The sequence below is a fragment of the Thermobia domestica genome, chromosome 7, assembly GCF_964235325.1.
Source record: "Thermobia domestica chromosome 7, izTheDome1.hap1.1, whole genome shotgun sequence".
In the NCBI taxonomy this organism is placed as follows: Eukaryota; Metazoa; Arthropoda; class Insecta; order Zygentoma; family Lepismatidae; genus Thermobia; species Thermobia domestica.
In genome coordinates this window covers 302606100-302626292 of record NC_137460.1, presented here as the reverse complement: position 1 = coordinate 302626292, position 20193 = coordinate 302606100, and the positions used below count along the sequence as shown (strand labels likewise).

Sequence of the window (20193 nt, the reverse complement as noted above, 5' to 3'; positions counted from 1 at the left end):
ATGGTATGATTTCACTAGTGCGGCAATGTTCGGTTCAATCTTCGTAACGCAAATTATCAAGTTGTTTAAAATACTCAGTAACTTTTATTTAACAACTGTCCAAGTATTTTTTAACCAAAATTTGAAATCACTTTTATTTTCTTAGGGTCATTCCACCACAGATTGACCAATTTTCAAAGGTCTTCCCGGTAACCATCGTGGATTTTCCTGAAAAGTTGTACACGTAAGCTGGGTAGTATCAAGAGACGAAATACCAAGTTTAAAAGCATTCCTATAAATAATACCAAAGTTACAATAAGGTACTCGTATGCACCACTGTGTGTAGCCCCAGTATTTGCCGAAATGAGCGATGTTGCCCGCGGCACGTTTTCAGAGTCTTGACATCAAAATGAAATTTGCAGGGTTTACAGAACTAAACACAACGTTTGTACTAACAGCAGCTGAATGATTTTCTAGCAACAATTCTAGCTGACTTATCATTTCAAAGCAAAACAAAAACACGAAATAGCAAAATTTTACAAAGTTCAGCATATTTTTTTATGGGAAGAAAAGAGTGGGTGGGAAGGACCTCTACCAGTTCTTGGATACACCACCTTGCCGACTTTCAAATAAGGTAATAACAAAACCCGTACTTTTTTTTTTGTAATTTAACAGTGAAAATGTGAAAAAAAGCAAAAACAACGAAAAAATACACAAGTTGGCAACACTGTAGCACAATTCTGATAATACAGATACGAACTTCTGTACTTGCATACATTAAGACCATATCATATTGTAAGTGTCACATAAATTCAATCTTGTTACTGCAAGGTATGTGGGAGTTATGAATCTGTAAAACGTAACTAATTGATTTAAATCTCGAACAGTAACGTAATGCACCAAGTCGTCGTGGCGCACTTGGGAGCGCGTTGGATTGGCATTCGGAAGTCACCGCGGGTTCATGTCTCTCAGCCTACTGTCCTGACTGATGTTTTCCAGGGTTTTCTTCAGTCCTACCAGGCAAATGCTAGGATAGTACTTAGCATACAGGCCCTGGCCGATACCATCCGAAATCCTTCCCTTTGTTATTGTTATATATCTCTAGTGTAAAATTCTGTCTGAGATGTGCCTGGTGTCTGTTAACAAATAAATAAAAATAATGAAGTCGACAATTGACGAAGTGTATAAACAAAACTGTGAATATTTGTAATGTACAGAGTGAGCCAAAAGTCAGGCGGCAGTCTTGTAACAGAGAAGTCTGTTGGGCAAGAGGTCCACACTGGTCATAGGTGATGAGTGGGGATGGGAGTACCTAAAACACATGTAACCACCAAGACCGCCATCTTGAAGTACGCCATTTTGAATATAACTTTATTTTTGTAAATTGGAAGGTAGACATGCAGCACTTGTTTTAAGACTGCTTTTTGATCAGGAATGCAATGCTGCTGTCCATTTTGTCATATCATTAACCATTGTTGAATTATGGCAAGTTTTATCATTGCAGATTTTAGTGACTGGACAATGGTGCTAACAACCTAGGAACGCATTGAGATCATCCTGATGTGTGGAAATCGCAGCTCGCGTGTGGTGGCTACATAATTTAATGCGCTACACCCCGAAAGGGATTTCACAATGGTATGGCCAAACTCATCAGCAGATTTTGGAAGACGTGTTCTGTGAACGACAGACATCGTAGTGGCTCGCGGTGGCTCAGTGGTAGAGCGTTCACCTCTGGTGCATGGAGTGCCGGGTTCGATCCCGGTTCCCGCCAAGTGAACTTTGTGGTGGACAAACACCGTGTACGTGGGTTTCCTCGAAATTCTCCCGTTTCCTCTCACTCTTCATTCCACGATTTCATTCATTTCTCATCATCACCGTCTCCTTTAGCCTAGCCGGCATAACGACGGGACGTAAAACTCAAATATTTCATTTTTCCATACGTCCTCACTGTTTTGTCTCTGGAAGCCATCGTTCAAATTCAACCCTGATTGTTCCAAAGGTTCAGGCTACCGGGCTTAGACCTACTAGTTAAAATGGGGAAAACATCAACAGGTGGCGCTGTGCACCTATATTCACCGTACTTTTTGGTCACACCTCGTAGCCACAAATTTATATGTTTAGAAATATCAAAGGATAAAAATAAAGTATCCATCCAGTGTTTTTCAGTTTCAAAACGTGTTTGCAACGTTCAGTTTAATGTAGTTTAATACTTTTTCTAGCGTTGCAGAATTTAAATATGATGGCTTTTTTTTTTTTTTTTTTTTTTTTTTTTTTTTTTTTTTTTAATAAACGAGACTGTAAATAATACGAAAGTCTGTGGTAGTTCGTGCGAGAATGCCGTGATTTTTATCTGTGAGCAGAACACTGTATTGTTCTCCTGGATAGCTCAAGGTTACTCTACACATTTCTAATAGCATATCGAAGCAGAATATTTATGAGACAAAAAGAATGACTTTGTAAAGTAGGGAAACAAGTGTCAGAACAAATGGAACAGACGTAGAAATATCATTATACAGGTATTTACGTGACAGTTCTTCCGAAGTGTGTCCCTTATAGTAGGTTCTTCAAGTGTATGAGTTTTTCTGTTTGTGTTTCCTCATATTTTTCTGTTTTTGTTATAGCACTTGGCTTTTCATATACACTATGTGATCAAAAGTATCCGGACCCCCCCAAAACATACGTTTTTTTATATTAAGTGCAATGTGCTGCCACCTACTGGCAAGTACTCATTACCAGCGACCTCAGTAGTCATTAGACATCGTGAGAAAACAGAAGGCCGACCTCGTCTGTTCACTGACAGAGACCGCCGACAGTTGAAAAGGGTCGTAAAGTGTAATAGGCAGACATCTATTCAGACCATCACACAGAAATTCCAAACTGCATCAGGATCCACTCCAAGTACTATGACAGTTAGGCGTGAGGTGAGAAAACTTGGATTTCATGGTCGAGCGGCTACTCATAAGCCACACATCACGCAGGTAAATGCCAAACGACGCCTCGCTTGGTGTAAGGAGCGTAAACATTGGGATTGAACAGTGGAAAAACGTTGTGTGAAGTGAGAATCACGGTACACAATGTGGCGATCCGACGGCAGGGTGTAGGTATGGCGAATGCCCGGTGAACGTCATCTGTCAGCGTGTGTAGTGCCAACAGTAAAATTCGGAGGTGGTGGTGTTATGGTGTGGTTGTGTTTTTCTTGGAGGGGTCTTGCACCTCTTGTTGTTTTGCGTGGCACTCCCACATTGATGTTTTAAGCACCTTCTTGCTTCCGACTGTTGAATGGCAATTCGGAGATGGCGATTGCATCTGTCAACACGATCGAGCACCTGTTCATACTGCATGGCCTGTGGCGGAGTGGTTACACGACCATAACACCACTGTAATGGACACAGTGTGGCCTGCACAGTGTCCTGATTTGAATCCTATAGAACACATTCGGGATGTTTTGGAATGCTGACTTCGTGCCAGGCCTCACCGACCTACATCGATACCTCTCCTCAGTTCAGCACTCCGTGAAGTATGGGCTGCCATTCCCCAAGAAACCTTCCAGGACCTGATTGAAAGTATGCCTGCGAGAGTGGAAGCTGTCATCAAGGTTAAGGGTGGGCCAACACGATATTGAATTCCAGCAGTATCGATGGAGGTCGCCACGAACTTGTAAGTCATTTTCAGCCAGGTGTCCGGATACTTTTGATCACATGTATGTGGAAATGCAGAGGCTCAGGAAGTGCTTTTTTTTTTTTAAGTGTCTGGGGAAACGGAAGTTCAATATATACGAGTAAGTTATGTATTGCAGTATCCTAGTATATAACATATTTATATTTAGTACAATGCAATGACATTCAAAGTATCTGACAGGCTCCTTGTGTTGGACTGTCTGGAGCCACATTTCTGCCAGTTCCTCGATTCCACTCGATACTTGTGCCCAGTCTTGGGAAGTAAAGTAACGCAAGTAACGCGTTACTTGTAACGCGTTACTTTTTAAGTAACGTTTCCTAGTAACGCGTTACATTTTTTCCAAAGTAACTGTAACGGTAACGCGTTACAAATTTTTAAGTAACGTACCTAGTTTGCGTTACTTTTTCGCGTTACATTTCGGATGAGTAACTACAATATATGTAATTTTTTTTCGGAAACAAATGTTTCTTTCCTGTAAGTGAATTTCTCAGAATGGAACACTGGAGCATGAACGATGTCAGTGACCGACAATTCCTGCAGTGTTCGCCTTTTCCCGTTTCGCCTTATGACCACTAGCAATGAAATTAGCATGTAAAACCTGTTATCATTTTTTATCGTAATGCAAGGCGGAACGGGAAATCTCGATGTGCATTTTCTCGTTTCGCCTTACGAACTTTACGGTGGTAGGCTTGCAAATACATTCATAGATACAATTTGATTTGTTTATTTAAGTAACAAAATATAGTGCCACTTGCTGCTTTTGGAAGATGAGGACAGCCTCAGGGAAATCACGTGTACTGATCGCAAGCACCTGGAAGATTTTGTCTTAGATTTTGACAGCTCCAAATCAATACATTCAGTGAGTGAACTACGAGTGCAATGGTACTGATAGTCTAGTTTACTTTGAATGGTGTTGTTTTTATAAAGATGGAGAACGAAAATATTTTATCGTTCGAACATTTGAAAGAATACTTTTTCTTAAAACCTGAAGATGATGGTGAACAGCAGTGGCGTATCTAGGGATAGGGCTTCCGAGCTTAAGCCCCCCTCCCCCCCGAAATCTTACTTACTATAGTAAAGTATATAAAATATCTTGCAGAATTTTTACATTTTCAGGCAAAGCCCCACAGAAACAAAATCGTAAGTACGCCACTGCTGAACAGAATTTAAAAGTAAAGTGGTGCCCCGGCGGGAAACATTTATCAACAATTAGGTGCCATAATTAGGGTTACCAGACGTACTCTTTTAAGAGTACATGTACTCTTTTTCAAGGCATGTACTTTTGTATTCTCTCTTTTTTCAGTGAAGTACTCTTTTGTACTCTTTTTACGTGGGCTAATAATTGATGTGAATTTCAACATGCTAACAAACAAATAGCCCTACTATATGTACAAATTATGTGTTCAGGGATTTTGTTATATTGCAGTTCATTATTAGATATAATTTTAAACTCAAGAAACGATTTGTAGTGATAAAAGTAATAATTCTAGCATAGCATAAATGAACGAAAAATCACTCATATGATAAAATCACTGTTACGTCAAGCAGTGATCCATTCTTAAAAAAGTGCTTGATTAGAAAGAGATAGTGCTTGATAAGAAAGATAATGCACCTTCAGTCACATTAGCAGCGTTGCCAATCCTAGCATAGTTATGCGAAACCTAGCATAACTTGAACTGTCTTAGCATCTCGCATAGCGTAGTCCTCCCTAATACTTTACCTTAGCTGAGACCAAAATGTTATTTCTCTCCTTCTCTCTCTCTCTATCTCTTACCCACACGGAGAGTAAGAAATGCAGTATTTGTAGCGGAGGGTAACTAATCAAAAGGGGTGTTCAGTAAGTACAAAAACAACTGCCGGGTTCTTGGCCTTCCTTAAGGACGCAGATGTCTGTGAATAAGCATATATCGTTCGATTTCATATCATTTACACAAACAGCATCTTTAAGCTTCCTTGAAGAAGTGGGTGAACTATTTCAGTGTTAATAAAGTATCGGTTTATTCTGAACTTTTGAAGATATGTCAGTTTTTCTATGCAATATCTGCTCATAATGCCAACGTGGAAAGGATTTTCAGTTTAATGAAATCACAGTGCACACAAGAGAGAAATAGACTGTCAGTGGATTCAGTTAAAAACCTATTGTTGACTCAGTACAACTTCAAAGATTTTAGTTGTTTAGTTGCGTCCAATTCTACGAACTTTGGTTGAAGGGCAGAGACCTACTTCAGAAAGTCAGAAATTCATCGAAGTACAACTAATTTGTAAGGTAAAACTTTGTTTTAAGCATGGGTGTAGACAATCGTAGTTATTTTAATTAGGATTTCATTTCCTTCCTTTTAATTTTGATATAGTAATTATCACAGTCAATTCAAAGTTCAAATGTTACAGTAAAGCCGCGATAATCCGCGAGTGCTGCAAAAAGGTGTTTCGAAAGCAAGAAGCAAAGATGAGTGACTGATTCATTTTAAAAAGGCGTAACTGAAAACTTTTTTTTTTTTTTTTTTTGTTTTACAGAATAGTATTGTCCTTTGTTTATTGTTCTTTATTTTAGTGATTTATACGAAGAGCAAAAGTTTCTGTTGTAGTGTACAATATATTAAAAGTTTTATTATGTTTTTTTTTGTACAATAGAAAATAGTTTTTATGCTGAAATATTTTTTTTCGTGTTTGCACCTCATTTTTAGTCTCTCTTTTCGGGTAATCCTTTGCCATCCAATCCCGCGAATAATCGTGGCTTGACTATATTTTAGTGGAAAGAATGTTGAACATTTGTTGGTTATCAAACTCATTATTACAATTATTTTTATTAATAAATTATGGGAAATTGTATAATTTATTATTATTATTATTATTATTATTATTATTATTATTATTATTATTATTACAGTGAAATTTCAGTTACACTTTATTCATTTATGTTTTTTTCTTTCAAGAGTCATTGCTAAGTGTACTCTTTTTTCACTTTCACGATCTGGTAACCCTAGCCATAATGAACGACATTCAGTAAGTGTTTAATATGAATAAACGGTGTTCTGATGAGCAGGCCTACTTTATTGATGTAATGTTGATGGTATGTAATATTAGGGTTCTTTTAGATCAGTTTGCATATCCTAAAGTCCCGTTGATTATAGAGTTTGGAACAACTAGCTTTAAAAAGCATGTATCGATTTTAGAGTTATTGGCAATTTTGATTTACCATCATGTGTTCTCATTTCGTCAGTTATAGTGTAATGTTTCTCTATATTCTGTATTTTTAATTTTACATAGCAACATTGTTATTATTATATAATTAGTTTAGCAGAATAATAATAAGCAACCATTTTTGCTAACGCATAGGGATGGGCACGAGTCAAGCTAAAACTCGACTCGAATCCAAGTCGAGTTAAAAGTAATATTCTCGAGTTGAGCTCCGAACCGATTCACTGTTTTTGGCGTCGAGTCGAGTTTGATAAGTGGCTCGCTCGTTTTAACTCGTTTTGAAATCATGGGCTGATTACACTGTAAAGCGAAAGCCATGAGAGATGTAAGCTAAGCAGTAATATGGAATAGTTTTAGTGTTGCTCACGAGAGGGGACACTGCTCGCATCTCGTCTCGTCTCGATAGCGAGACTACAAGAGATTTTTTATAACAAACTTAGCTCGGCTCGGCTTAACTAAGCCGATGGCTCGAGCCGGCTAGCTTGGGGTGAACCATCGGCTCGAGTTGGCTTGGTTGGGATAAGCCATCTGCTCGGTTCGACTCAACTGAGCAAAGGGCTCTAGCCGACTCGGTTGGGTGAGTTGTTGGCTCAGCTCACTTCTCGGTTTGAGTCGATAGTGAATGAGCTGTGAGCCAAATTCAGAAGCTCGTGAACAATGTCCTTTACTCCTAGACTTCACGACTACTTTTTTAGTATTCATATATAAACCGCCTATCTTTCATGTTTATACACAGCGTTGTTATAATAATAATAATAATAATAATAATAATAATAATAATAATAATAATAATAACTTTATTTTCAGTGCCGTGAACAGCTCATTGGCAAAAATACAGCACTATGTTAAGACTATTATACAATCATTTAAAACAGACCAGAAAATTTGTGATATAGAATGAATATTAGTAGGTTAAGACCCTTGTCAGAAGTTTAATATATTCACATTACAATAATAATAATGATAATAATAATAATAATAATAATAATAATAATAATAATAATAATAATAATAATAATAATAGAGCTCGTCTGTGGCTAAGCGGTTAGCGTACGCGCCTTTGGCGTGGGAGGCCCGGGTTCGATTCCCGGCGGGAGCTCATGTGGTTCGAATTCCACGTTGATCAGTAGGTCCACGTCTCATATAGCCTCGCTGCTGAAAAGGGACGTTAAACTCAAAATCAACTCAACTCAACTCAATAATAATAATAATAATAATAATAATAATAATAATAATAATAATAGAAGAAGAAGAAAAAGAAATTGTTGTAGTAGTAGTGCCATTGATAATAATTATATTGTCTATGTAAGATACTTGAAGAGAGTACTCAAAACTATACACCAGATTTGACTCGACTCGACTCGAAACTCGACCCGAATTCGAGTCGAGTTGGAGAAAATTTTTCAAGCCGAGTTCTCGGGTCGAGCTCAAAGATGTCTGTTTCTAGTCGAATCGAGTTTCAAAGAAAACTTGCTCGAATTCACTCATGCCCATCCCTACGAGTAACGCAGTATGGCATTTTAGTCAATGTTACATTACATTACATACAACATGTTCATATAGTTGTCAAGTAAAAATTTGTCCTTGAATTTACATAAATCGATTCAGAAGGTGCAATAATAATAATAATAATAATAATAATAATAATAATAATAATAATAATAATAATAATAGCGGTAGTAATAGCAGTACGGAAAACTGAAGTAATAAGATTTTTCCACATATTCAAAGTTTCGGACCTAAAAGTAACGCGTTAATAACGCGTTACTTTCAAAGTAAAGTAACAGTTACTTTTTTGAGGCAAGTAACGCGTTACTAACGCGTTACATTTTAAGAGAAAGTAAAGTAACTTGTAACGCGTTACATTTTTACAAGTAACTTACCCAACACTGCTTGTGCCTAAAGGCAAAGAAATTAATCAATCACTGCTGTTTCTGCCTACTGCTAGTTGGTAAAGCATCACGATTTCAGGAAGTGCACCACAGGCCAAAACATGTAGTAATCCAAACGGGCAAAGTCAGGACTATATGCCGGGTTTATCAGCTGATTGCCATCAAGTTCCTAAATTCTTTTATTGCATTTTTCGAGCCGAGTGTAATTTTGCACCATTCTGTTTCAGCAGGGCGTGCTTTCGATTCCCAAATGCAATATAATTTTGGTGTAGTGCAGCCAGCATACATTCGTTCCAACTGTTCAGAAGAAAGGTCGGCATTGATGATAATCGAAGCGAATTACTCCCTCGTAGATCCACTCAGAGCATGAGTTTATGCTCGAAACGGCCGTTTGACAACTGCTTCTGGAAGTCGGTCCCTGCTCAACCTTTGTATTTGCGCACTCTCTCACATCTTGCTACATATGAAAATCCGTTTCATGTGACGCACATCACACGGATTATGCAGCAGCTATTGGCTCACATCCACTCTCCTGTGGGAATGAGCTGGAGTTGACTCATGTGGCACAATGCTCGAATCTCTGATGGACTTCTTAAGTTCGTGAAAGTTACGCACTACAGTGGATTGGATATGGCGAGTTGGCTTAAAATTCGTCGTGTTCTCGTGGATGGATTTTCCTCAACGGCATGTTGTAGATCCCAGAATCTGTTACCCTAGAGCGGTCGGACCTTGACTGATCTATATTTTTTAACTTGCACAAAACTTCTGGAACCAACGAGTTGCTGTGCTGTGGTTCACTGCACCTTCCCTTTTTGCATGATAAATGTTTTGGGTTACTGCCGCAGCGTTAAGGCCCAGATCGAACTCAGACACTAATAGTTGAGGCATTAGACATTTTTGAGCACTCATCGTCATTGCCACCAAATACTGGTTGAAGATCCTGACGGAGTTCCGTGTTAAATAGGCCGCTTGCACACTAGCTCTTATCGTCGATCACGTTGTATACACGGATCTCATGTTTAGGTTGTAGAAATATTGTAAGATTTATGAAGAACGCACACTGAAAGTATTTAAGAATAAAATCTTGAGATGAATATTCGGAACTAGGAGGAACGGGAATGGAGAATGGCAAAAACTTCATAACGAAGAACTAGATAATTTGTACCGTTTACCAAACATTGTTAGGGTCATGAAGTCTAAGAGACTCAGGTGGGCATGTAATATAGCCAGAATGGAAGAGATAGGAACGCTTTCAAAGTTTTAACTGGAAATCCTATCGGAAAACGACCATTAGGAAGACCTAGGCGCAGGTGGCGGAACAACATTAAGATGGATCTCGCAGAGATAAGAATACAAAGTAGAAACTGGATCCAGTTGGCTAAGGATAGAAGTCAATGGAGAGTTTTTGTGAACGCGGCATTGAACCTCCGGGTTCTATAGGCCATAGAGTTACTTAGTTACTCATGACTAGGGCAACCCAAAAGCATAAAAAGCATAGTGGCATTTTACACATATGGTTGGTTCCTTGAACATGGTTGTGGTTGTCTAAGGGTCCAGAAGAACCTAATTTTAAAAGCATAATAAAGCATAATATAAAATATATAATACAATTCTTGGAAAATTCTGTTTAACTGCAAATTTGACATACTGCATTAATATTTTTTAAAACCAATATTTACAATGCAAAATCTTTTAAGAACATAATAATGCAACAATGAAAAGCTTGTTTTTATTGCTGTATACTTTCGGTGTAATCCTTTGAAGTGGAGGGAAAAAAAGAAAAGAACGATTAATGTAAAACAATGATTGAAATTAATAATAGCGCATAATTTGGAAAAAATAAAGCACAATTAAACAAAAAATAAAGCATAATTTGGAAAAAAAATAAAGCACAATTAAACAAAAAATAAAGCATAATGTGGGTTGCTCTACTCATGACCTTTGTATCACTATAAATGAATTTCCAAAGTTTGTTCCAAATTGCTGTTGCCGAACAAGAAAAAAAATAGCTATATTCTAGAAAAGAAAAAGAAAATAGTAATTCCATAGAGTTAAAAATATGTTCTTCACTTATTAAGTTCTTCGTGCAGTAGTGCTGAAAAACATAAATATTTTAGTCGAAAAACTAATAGTTTCAGTGTTATTGAAGTGAATGTGTCACTGTCATATTCGTAAATTATAATTGTTATTTATAATTTAATATGAACTAAATATTCAGTTAGTTTTAGCAATGACAAGAGAAGCCGCGGTGGCTCAGTGGTAGAACGTTCACCTCTGGTGCTTGGTTCGATCTCAGCTCGTGCCAAATCGTGGACAAAAACCGTGTGTGGGGGTTTTCTCGGGGTTCTCCCGTTTCTTCCCAATTTCTTTCTTCCACCATTTCATTCATTTCTCATTATCACCGTCTCCTTTAGCCTAACCGGCATAAACGTGGAACGTAAAACTTGGAAGATATCATTTCACGGAGTAACAAGACTACATTAGGCAAGTTCTCTTCGCTTAGAGCAGCGTTTCCCTACCGGTGTGCCGCGGGACACTGGTGTGCCGTGAATGGGCCGCTGGTGTGCCGCGGAGAAATCGAAACAAAATTATTAATTCTATAAAAATCAAATTGCAAGACATAAGGGAAAATGTATATTTGTATTTCACATTACTATGAACCTCTACTGTGAATCTACAGTTTTAAGTTTTATACCGTGTTACTCTTGTGTGCAATTTTAATGTTGAAAAAAGTATTTGTTATCATTGTTGTGACTATTGTTGCTCCTTTATTGTTGCAGACTATTTCGTAACTTGAAATTTTAAAATATCATTCAACTCTTTCGACAAAGTAAACGTGCATACAAATTACCTACATTTGTAAAATGAAATGAAATCTTTAAGTTTTACGTCCCACGGTTATGCTGGCTAGGCTAAAGGAGACGGTGATGATGAGAAATGAGTGAAATGGTGGAATGAAGAAAGTGGGAGGAAACGGAAGAACCCCGAGAAAACCCAACGAGCACGGTGTTTGTCCACTACAAAGTCCACACGGCGCGAGCTGGGATCGATACCTACATTTGTGTCTTAAAGCTCAAGAGATTTGTTTGTCCGTTCGTTATTTATTTATTTATCTATCTTAGTGAAAGGTTGGATACAGTTTTCGAAAAAGAAAGCGTAGTTTTGCAAACCTGAGTCCAATATTTTATTGAATGGTTTTCTATTTTTAAATTAGAGTGAAAAGTAAGCATAATGAGTAACCACGGGGGAAAACTAGTGAGCGAGCTTTCTTCCCTGTGAGAAGGAGATCAGTAATCACAGAAAAAAATACCACGGTATTTTATATTTACAAATAATATCTATGAGTGTGCCGCGAGAATTCAAGTTACAGCCGTAATGTGCCACAAGTTGAAAAAGGTTGGGAAACGCTGGCTTAGAGTGTAGCGATATATATTTTTTTTTTAAACAAGTCATTTCCCTCAGTAGCCATCACTGGTCTCATGCTTTAATAGCTGAAGTCACATTTTATCTGGAGCATAGCTTAACAAGTATTTATACTTCAGTTTGAAATTTGAGGACGACGACAGTATTTTGTGCACTTACCAAACTTTTGTTCCAACTGTTTCATTGATTAATTAAGTTTCCGTACACTTTTCCTCATTTGCAGCAGCGAGGCTACAAATGTTGTTTTCGATCTATAGTAATAGTTTCGGGGCGTACCTACCTCAGGAAATTCCTCGACGAATCGCCGATAATACTTTCTTTGGTGGCTCTACTTCTGGCTACCGAAGTTTCCATTGAAGGAGACTTGCACACAATATTGACATGTTCAATCGCAATTACTTTTCGTCACAGGGTCAATGGTGCGGAGTCTTCGCGGTGCCAATGTCTGATTATTGAAGGAAGAGGGCCATCGAATGATAGGTATAGCTGGATGTCTTGTCTGGATACAGTCTCCCTGCCCTACTCACAAAGAATATTGTAGCGAAAAGTTGATACTAGTACGTTAGAGTGATAACAGTTGGGATTCTCCTTGGCTTATCTTTAACTTTAAAAAAACTATGAATCATCTTGTTCCTTCGAAATCGTTCCGTACATTCACGGTGCCCCTGTAAAAGTCTTTGACCCCGCGTTTTCCGTAGAAAATTAAAATTTATATTACTATACTATACTTGCACGAAGCACTTTCAAACCTAGACGACCAACTGGAAAAAAACATGCACAATGAAGATAAATAAGAAGAAAACCAAAATGATAAAGTACACAAAAGGAGGACAGGAAGGGGCAAACGTATAGCTAGATGGAGAGAATTGAAGACGTTAAGACGTTCCTGTATTTAGGAAGTCGAATATCCTCGGACGGAAGAAGTTAAGAAGACAAGTCCCAGAATAGCGCAGGCTAAAGAAGTAATCAATAGAAAAAGAGGACTACTAACACCAAGAAATGTGTCGTTGGACGTTCGAAAACGATTTAGTAAGACCCTGGTATGGAGCTTGGCGCTTTATGAATTAGAGACTGGACACTGAGAAAAGCTAAAATATCCAGACTCGAAGCATTTAAAATGTGAATGCTTCGCATGTCATGGACCGAAAGGAAAAGGAATGAGGACATACTAAAAAAAAAAAAAAAAGCTAATGAAGGACGACAGATCATGAAGATAATAAAAAAAGAAGAAACAGCGTGCTTGGCCATCTTATTTGGTACTCCGATTGGACCATCGTGTTGATAGAGGGAAAACAAAGAAGAGGAAGACTAAGGATAGAATAATTAGATTCAATTACGAAGAAGAGACATTATCAAAGTATAAAACAGCTCTCCCAAGGGAGAGAAAACTTTTAAAATTTCCATGTTGCCCACCAACCTATGGTTGTGAGAAAGGTGATAATATTACTATACTATGAATGGGTCAAGCATAACGTTCTATTCGTATAAAAAAATGTAAATGAATTATAGTAGTGCTGTCAGTAGCAGTAATTTATGAACGTTTACGCTGCCGCTAAGTATATTCATTCTATCCAATAAGCAGATAATTTGCACATTAATTATGCAACTAGTACCGTTCATTTAGCATCCTAACAGTCCTTAGGATGTAGAATGTATGATACTATTTATTACAGACCAATTTCATCAGTCACTTATCTACACTTTTATCATAATTTGTTTCCAGCGCTGTGCTATAAATATTATAGTGCAAGCGAAATTTGTAATGTTTGTCCAAATTTTGAAAATAGGAAACTTAAAAGAATAAATACATTTTACTTATCTAACAGCCATATTGTTTGAAACCGAGAAAGTAACTTTCGGGACCTTACACAGTCGTTCGCACAAAAATGATAGACTCCATTGACTCATCTATTAATAAATATTCCTTTGATTGTTTCAGGCGTCAGGCGTAGGAAGTGGAAGGTGTTGATGACCATGCTGAGTGTATCCAAGTCAAGATGAAGATAGTTCAGCTTCGGAGAGGACGACTGGTGAAAATCGCAGTCGGAGTATTCCTCGTTCTGTTTTTGCTGTATCTGTTGACCACGTCGGGAAGTGGCTCAGGGAATGATCTCCCGCATAGCTTACAACTTCGGGGGACGATAATCAAAAAGGTAAGCCCCTTAAAGTAGAACAAATGTTTGTAGCACACACATACGATATGCATTTACGTAACTATGAAAGTGTGTTAAGTGAACCGGTGAAGAGTATGTTTTTTAGAGTAAATTAAACACCAAATCGATCAGATGGATACAACACATCACAATAACTGTCTTGAGTTACATAGGAAAACACACATCAGTTGACATCGTCAGAAGTGTTTAATATATGTAGTACGTTTCTAGCTTATCAATGAAGCTGAGTTCCGTGGTAGCTATGGTTAGAGTAGGCGTCTTCGGCGCTGAAAACCCGGATTCGATTCTCGGCGGAGTGCTTGTAGTTTGGATCCCACATTAAGCTGTAAGTTCACTTTTATATAGCCTCGTTCTGAACACCCCAATCCAACAACCAATCATCAACAAACTTCTTTCTCAGCTTTATCAGAAACAATAGATGAGAAGGCAAGGAACGTATCACATATGTTAAAAAAAAAAAAAAAAAAACCTTTTTTATGACGTAAATTGGTGTTTTTCTATGTAAAATATCTGTTCTTTTAATATAAAATAAATGTCATTATAAACATTAATGATGTGAAAACTTCTAATTTTGCGTTTCATTTTATGGTTATTTCAGAAAAGAGAAAGTGAAATAACTTATATTTTACTTTGAAAGACTCTTACAATGTAGAAAAAGAAAGTCTAAATTATGTTCTAAATTGGAACACTAACTCCTAAAATATAAAAGTATATACGTTAATGTAGTAGACTTTGTCTGAAAATGATTCCTAAAGATAGACATGATACAGCCAATCAAGTATAATTTGTGATCAATGCAAACTCCGTTAGAGCGTGTTATTTTCTCAAGTAACTGTTATTATCTATTACCGAATGTGGTTTTGTAGTGTGTTTGTCTATAATGTTTTTCGAAAAGCAGTAGTAGGGTGTAGCACAAGGAATAGAAATGCCAGTATGTGTTAGCGTTGTCGTCAACATTCTGTATTTGTTTCAAGATGCCAGAGGTCGTACGGAAACCGTTGATCTAGCAGTAAACAAGGAATGCGAAGATTTCATTGTTTCAGAAACGTCTCTGATTAGTCTTATCCCGAAATCTGCTTCTTCAGGAAATCCGAATGGAACGATATTTGGTTTGGATCTATGTGGGTTCGGAACATCTGGCTTCAGTGGTTTGGATTGCACTTAAAGCTAACTTTGTTTATATAACCTTAGTTTTGAAAAGTCTTGAAGCTTTGAAGATGCTTCACACAATAACTCTTTAACGGAAGAAAAGTTGAAATTCTGTTGTTTTTTTGGAACAGGCAGCTGTAGCGATTATCTTAAGTACGTACGTTAATGGGTAACGGTAACTTTAATGGTGTCTTTCCATATCCCTTATATGTAAATAAGAGGAAGGATTAGAAACAGGTTACAAGGCCGATATTTCTGGAATTTCATCTATTATAAAAGAACGAGAAGTGTGTGGTAATTTTAATACGTGAAGTTGGTAACTGTGCAGGTTCAGCCACCTACGGCACTAGTTATAGGTAAACACAAATGGTGACTCGTTTGGTAAACTGGTCGCGCAAAGAAGTCCGCTCAGTCCAAACATGAAACCGTGGCTGAAATTCACCGGCAGCTGATCAAGGTTTACGGGGAGACGCATGGTGTCTCGTGAGCATGGTGTCGCAGAATAATGTCGAAAGTTTGCGGCTGGTAGACAAAACGTCACCGACGAGGAGCGCAGTGACACCACCTCGTTGCTGAAGCAGTTTCGCTGGGATATTATTGACCATTCTTTCTTTACCCCAGACCTGGCACCAAGCCACTTTCACTTGTTTCCGTACGTGAAGGACCTCCTAGGAGGCCGTCGCTTCGCTTCAGACGAGGAGATGCAACACTTTGTGACAATGTCTCTGAACATGCAACGAGATTATTTTTATCAGGAGGGAATCTTCAAACTCATCGCACGGTACGACAAGTGCCTCAACCGCTATGGAGGCTATGTCGAAAAATAACCTAATGTATGTACTATCTGTTCGCTGTATTGCTTGTATGAAATAATATATATACACGTTTCACTGCAAGCTTTGTAACCTTACTTTCTGATCACTCTCCGTATGTGCTGAAGTTAGATCGTTTTGCTGCCAACAGGCTGAAAGGTAAAATGTTTTTTGAGGTTAAAGATTTTTTGATTAAACTTCAGAATATATTGGTGAGGTTAAAACCTAACGTACGTGGGGTATGACAGAGTATATAAAGCCTATAATATTATTGTTATTTAAATAAATGTAAGGGATGAGAGGGTATATGAAGCCCAAAGTATTATTTTTGTTTAAGTAAGTCTAAGGGGTATGAGAGGGTATATGAAGCCTAAAATATTATTGTTGGTTAAGTAAATATAAGGGGTATGAGAGGGTGTATGAAGCCTAAAATATTATTGTTGGTTAAGTAAATATAAGGGGTATGAGAGGGTGTATGAAGCCTAAAGTATTATTGTTGGTTAAGTAAATATAAGGGGTATGAGAGGGTGTATGAAGCCTAAAATATTATTGTTGGTTAAGTAAATATAAGGGGTATGAGAGGGTGTATGAAGCCTAAAATATTATTGTTGGTTAAGTAAATATAAGGGGTATGAGAGCGTATATGAAGCCTAAAATAATATTAGTTGTCGCGTGATCCTAGTTACGGTGATTAACAGAGTTTATTTTATTATTGGGTGTAACTCACTTCACCCATGGAGTGAATTCAGTACCAACAAACATCAGAGTAAAGAAGAGTTAAATGAAATCTTAGTTTTAACGTCTTATTGGAAGAATTAGTGGAATGCGATAGGAAGGAGACGAGAGAATTCTATCTTGTCCATCAATCCATATGGTGCAGAATCAAACCACGGATCTCTTCTATCAGAGTTCAGAGCTTTCCTACTAAGCCATCATGCTTCCGTTTAAAGAAATGGTTCATGATGGTCAGAAAAACCCTATTGGTCTGTGTATTGGTGAACGTTGAAAATTTTCCACTAGCGTTAATTATGGTTGTCTTTTTCCAAAGGTAAACAATAATAAAATCCTTTATCTTCAGGCTCCATGGCTGACAGCAGGTGTTTTGGGAAATTTTGAACCTACCAATGAAGAAACCCGTTCAGGACCTGGTGAACAAGGAAGGCCGCATAAGGTCCATGAGAACAGACAAAACGATGCTTCACAGTCATTGTCCGAATATGGCATGAATATGGCCTGCTCAGATGAAATCTCCTTAGATCGATCCATTCCAGATACCAGGCTGCCTGAGTAAGTTTACCTTCAGTATTCACGAATCAGCCTTTTAGTTGTAAAAAAAAAAAAAAAAAAAAAAAAAAAAAAAAAAAAAAAAAAGTGATAGTGCCTTAGTAAATTATAAGAAAAAGCCTTAAAAAGAGGAACCATTAATATGTTTTTCTTTGGTTATAACGGCTTGTCCTAAGGGACAATGGAGATGGTAGTTAATGAGACTTTTTAATTGTAAAATAATTATGAAGTTCTTAATGTGAAGTTAAAGACTGATAAAATTTGGCAATATAATGGGATTCAGGCTGACAGAAAAGGTAGAAAGGAAAAAATCACGGAGGCAGCCGTGACGTCAAGAGAGATTTTTAGTTAGCCATGTGGAAAGGAAGGAACGTTGGACGTTGGGTGAGAGGTTTCCACATTTTCATATGAGTTCAGCTACTTCCTCTATTAAAAACTCAGCTAAGAAAGACTATCTGAGCTATCGTAGTTGGTTTCCTAGCGAAAATCATATTAGTAACTTGTAACTTAGATATTGTGCAAATAATCGCATTATGTACATGGTGTAAATAAAATTGTAACAAAGCATATTGACGTAAATTAGGGTTCTTTTACTTTACTTCTATAAAGAATAAATTAAAACCTACCTCTCATGTTCTAATACGACAGCGTGGGGTAGGGTTTCTAAAATCATCTGTCATACCTAACTGTAGACATTTAATTAACCATTTTTATTAATCACTTGTTACATATTCACCATCTTGCCTGAAAACGTGATTTCGTTCGTCCAATACTTTTCCTATTTACTAGCCAAAATGCCTGTTCTTCGCACGGGGAGGTTAGGTTTATGGAAAATATTACGAAGGAAATTTCACTAATATTACGTGTTTCATTTTAAACATTGGATGTACGGTACGAAATCTTGATACAAGTTTCTTTTGGTCTAATGTGTGAAAAAAAAAAAAAAAAAAAAATTGAATCGACCTGAACATTTTGGTAACTTCATTTGGGGCCATCTTTCGAAGAGTGTTGGTTAAACCAGACAGTTATCTTTAAAGCATTTTCTGTTCATCAAATCGTGGGAAGAAGGGGTGCTTGTGCTTGTTATCTTTCAGAATAACTTGAGTTTTGATCATTAATGGTAACAAATGCACAAATTGCATATGCTTTTAATGGGTAAATCCAGTATTTCTCAACCGATGTGCCACGACACAATGGTGTGTGTCTCACAGTCCCCTAAGGTGTCGCGAAATATTAGAATTTAAAAATCCTAAAGATTTAATAATAATTAGTTAAAATCGAGACAGATTGTACCATACAACACCTTCAGTGGTAGCAATAATGCTCAGTGCTATATAGTCATCATTATAAAAACTAATTGGTTTCAGTATTATAACTAATATATATTGTTATATTATTATTATTATTATTATTATTATTATTATTATTATTATTATTATTATTATTATTATGTGCATGTGTTTATTTGGTCCTTTTTTTCGTTTGTTTCTCGAGCTATTTCCTTCTCTTCAGACGTACATTAATGCATTAAATTTATAGTCTCATATGTGGCTTTTTTCTTCTTTCTTTTTGTTCTGTAGGAAATAAGGCACATAATTGTTGAGATTGAGAATCTAGCACTTTATGTACAGGGATACCATTATCTAGAAAAATGAATTTCATAAATACACACGATAAAAGTATGTACAAGAGTATAAGTATCGATAAATGTACAAAATAACGTTGTTTTATTGAAAAGTAAATCTACATAACTGTTCTGGAAATATCAACAAATATTTAATTTTATCGAATGAAAAAAAAAATGGTTTCATTTACCGAGTTTTTCTTTATTCTTAAAGTTCTTTTGTACTTACCTCTAGCGCGTGGGATCCCTAGTTCGATCCCCGATCAAGTAAGTTTGTAATGGACAACATCGTGCCCGCGAGTTTTCTCAAGGTACCCCTATTTCCTACCACCAGTTCCTCCATCTTCATTCATTTGCCTTAACCATTCGTCTCCCGTGGTCAAAAGGGCATAATCTTGAGACGTTAAAAACGGAAAGATTTCATTTCATTCTTTATAGTTCTTTTCTTGAGTTATGTTTTATTTATTTATTTATTTATTTTTTTAAATATTAGAACTTCTCTGTATACAACATGTTAATGGGTCAAACTAATTGCGTGATCTGAAAGAGAATCTAGTGCTTCGTTTCTTAACCCAGCGAAGGCAAACGGACAAATTTCACATTGTAAAGAAATTCAAAAGAAGGTTGGAGTAATCAAGTGTTAGGTTTGTGCAAATATACATTTTCCTACTAAACTTTTATTTTCCTGTTTTCACCTGTTCTTTCTCAAGCAATCTGATTACAGATGTTAGTCATCCATAATTTGTAATTCAATGAGATGGTTATCTCGGAATAATTGTAATAATCATATTTTATATATTAAAAAATGAGATGAACTCTTTCCCTGTCCAACTTACGCTGGCTAAGCTAAAGCAGACGATGATGATGACAAATGAATGTAATACTAGAATGAATAAACTGGGAAGAAACTAGAGAACCCCGAGGAAACCATAAACACGGTGTTTGTCCACCACAAAGCCCACTTGGTGCAAGCGAGAATC

At 37.0% G+C, this 20193-nt stretch overlaps 1 protein-coding gene across 3 annotated transcripts in view; it reads left to right on the top strand.

Moving 5' to 3' along the window:
- Nucleotides 1-20193, top strand: part of Pgant7 (N-acetylgalactosaminyltransferase 7) — a 102217-nt gene that overhangs the window by 37719 nt on the left and 44305 nt on the right. For all 3 annotated transcript variants that reach the window (XM_081766842.1, XM_081766844.1, XM_081766843.1), the window contains exons 2-3: nt 14110-14323; nt 17384-17592. In XM_081766842.1, the coding sequence (XP_081622968.1) occupies nt 14168-14323; nt 17384-17592 (365 nt within the window). In that variant the 5' untranslated portion in view covers nt 14110-14167. The remainder of the gene's footprint in view (nt 1-14109; nt 14324-17383; nt 17593-20193) is intronic.